Below are 2900 nucleotides of genomic sequence, written 5' to 3'. Positions count from 1 at the left end.
CCCTGTATGTAAGAATTAAAATGTTAACTAAATAAAAGGACAATGCTATAATTTATTATCGTCAGACTATTATACAGTATGTCGCAAATAACTGTCGCCTTACCAATGAATATTTTTCTCAAGTTGCGAAATTTTTAAAAGGATGCAAATTCTATATCTGTTTCTTTCCTTCCCTTCAATATGTCTAATATGTGCCATGAAGCACGAAACCAATATGAGCCTGATCTGAGATTCTACGTAATCTCTTGTCATGATCATCAGTGTGAATGAATTTTGTTTATTTCAAGTATTTTTTCAAAAAAGTTATAGAGGAAAATAATATAGTTCAATATGACTACAGAGAAATCCTTTTCTTAGATGGGTTGGGAGAGGGCTACCACTTTGGTATCCTCCAAAAGAAAGTTGGTGGAAGGTGGGGTATTTAGGCCTTCTCCGGAACTTTTATAGCTGTCGAACTCCATGCACAGTCTTGCAGATAGGCACCAGTTGGAGGCACCCCGTGAGTGAAGATCTTTTCTTTGGGAAGAAAACCAAATTATGCAAGCGCATAAGTTGAAGTAAAGGTAAAAGGCACAAATTGTTTTGAAAAGTTTTGGTTTTTGTTGCAAATGAAATTGCCGTTTCACTACAGTATTTGCCAAAATTCTTATTAGATTCTATTAGCGTACGTTAGTACCTAAATTTCAATTAAACGGGTTTTCATCAATATGTAAATTATTTACACTAGAAACTGCGTGGACAGCTATGATGCTTTATATTTAATAAAAAAATGCATTATTGTACGTGCCTTTGTTATGTAATTACCACATACCATATGGTAGAAATAATTGCAATCGATCTTTGAATTATTCTAACATAGAAGAAATCGTTTCCAAAAAACATTTGGCATTTGAATCTGCCTTACTTACTATTTTGAGCATTTAAATTAACACTAAATTCCTTTAAGACGCGAATAATGGACATGCTGTATACAATACAATATTATATTACCTATATGATTTGCGCCGCAGTTTGATTACTCCACTTTATTGGCAGTTACATATTTGCATCTGCTGGGTGATAACTACAGCTACAGCTACCAAAAAATATGATCGTAAGTCAATCTTAAAAATCCTGTTAATTATAAAAAAACTCTTTAGATATTAGTTCCTTATCCCAAAAACTTTTTTTAGATATATCCCAAATGCGAAAACTTGAGAATAGCCGTAAAAGGATGCTCTATGTTGGGAATTTTCCCGTCGGAGTTTATGTTTCCAGAAAACAAAAAGATACGAAGCGCTTATTACCTCTATTCCAACATAATACTTGTTTATTGGGTCGGATTCATAGTCACGCAATACATACAACTATTCTTGATTCTGAACGAAAACCCCATTAAAACAGATCTGATGTCTTTGAACCTATGTATTACCTTACTATACACCGTCACTATCAGTAAGAAATTGATAATACTAATAAGTCCCAGTTTCAAGAAAATTATTGAGGCAATTATTGAAGATGAGGTAAACAAAGACCCTATTGATGATGAATTGGTAGGGTTAGCGATGGTTTAGTTTTCATGATATAATATTCCAAAATTTAAAATTCAAAAACTTGATAAAAAGAACATTGAAAACGTCAATTGGCAGTATAGGATTTACATTTACAACGTGTTTATCGTGTGTTTGTTATACTTTCTAAAACCCATTATGGTTGGAACTATTGAAGAAACATATGGAAATGTAACCCGGATTGTAAGAAAATTGCCTCTATCCTCTTGGTTTCCTTTTGATGCACAAGAGCATTACAAGGTCCATTGAATTACATGCTCATATGAACAAATCAAATATTATCAGTTTTAGATGGCGTATATTTTTCAATATATAGATGCTTTAGTTGGAGCTAATTCTGTAATGGTCATCGATATCCTCATGATCAGTTTAATTCTCTATCTCTGCAGGCAGCTAAGAAAGCTAGATGATTTGTTCAGGAATTTTAAGGATTTTAAACGGAAATATCAAACTTTGAATGCCATTGAGGATGAGGAATTGGCTGGTTTCTTATTTTTTAAACACCTAATTGTCAGACATGAGAATATTATTCAGCAAGTCATAAACACGTTCTACATATAACCCACTTTTGGATGATTGTCACTTTTTTAGATATGTTAACACTTACAACAAGAACATGGCCTATCCTATGGTGTTGGATTTTATTTAGATCTCAATGCAAATTGCCTCCGCTATCACGCAAGTCTCAGGGGTTGGTAACTTCCCTTCTCATCACAATAATCTCTAACCTTACCTTTTAATTAGAACGAAATTAATTTCATGTTAGTCACATCTATAACCATTTTTTCAATAAGCATGTTGTTAAGACTTTCTTTGTATTATTACCATGCCGATGAACTGTTAATTCTGGTAAGCACATATCATCGAGAATTCATAAAAGCCTCTGCTCTTATTCGATTTTAGAGTCAGAAATTGTCCCACTCAGTCTGGGAAAGCAATTGGCCAGACGAGACTCCTAAAATCAAATTCATGGTTTTGATTTTTACCATGAGAGTTCAGAAACCTCTTGCCTTCGCAATTGGTCCATTTAGTAAGATGTCGATAGAATCCCTTATCTCTGTATCTACTGATCTCATTGATGTAAGTACGGTCCCCATGGAACTCGCTCATTTTTAGATACTTAAGGCTACATATTCATACGTGATGCTCATTTTGACGTAATTGATAATGCAATGGGCGTAGGTATGTGTTGAGACACGACGGATCGTCTCCAATACATGATGGATACGTTACTTCTACGAATTTTCAAATCAAAAATAAATATATACATACCACGCTTTAGATGCTACTAAATAGTAATAGTAGCGATAGATGTACTATCAAAAGATAATAAATTAGCACGCAGATCAG

The 2900-nt window shown here is 33.7% G+C and overlaps 1 protein-coding gene across 1 annotated transcript; it reads left to right on the top strand.

Annotated features, from left to right (window-relative positions):
- The first annotated feature begins 357 nt into the window (after window positions 1-357).
- Window positions 358-2199, top strand: LOC136408020 (uncharacterized). The gene is made up of 5 exons (XM_066388738.1): window positions 358-417; window positions 1173-1532; window positions 1605-1733; window positions 1842-2083; window positions 2142-2199. Exons 1-5 carry the CDS (start codon window positions 358-360, stop codon window positions 2197-2199), a joined length of 849 nt encoding a protein of 282 aa, XP_066244835.1.
- Window positions 2200-2900: the final 701 nt, after the last annotated feature.

Source organism: Euwallacea similis, chromosome 4, assembly GCF_039881205.1.
Source record: "Euwallacea similis isolate ESF13 chromosome 4, ESF131.1, whole genome shotgun sequence".
NCBI lineage: Eukaryota > Metazoa > Arthropoda > Insecta > Coleoptera > Curculionidae > Euwallacea > Euwallacea similis.
The sequence above is the reverse complement of the archived record's forward strand: the minus strand, read 5'-3'. Positions and strand labels throughout refer to the sequence as shown.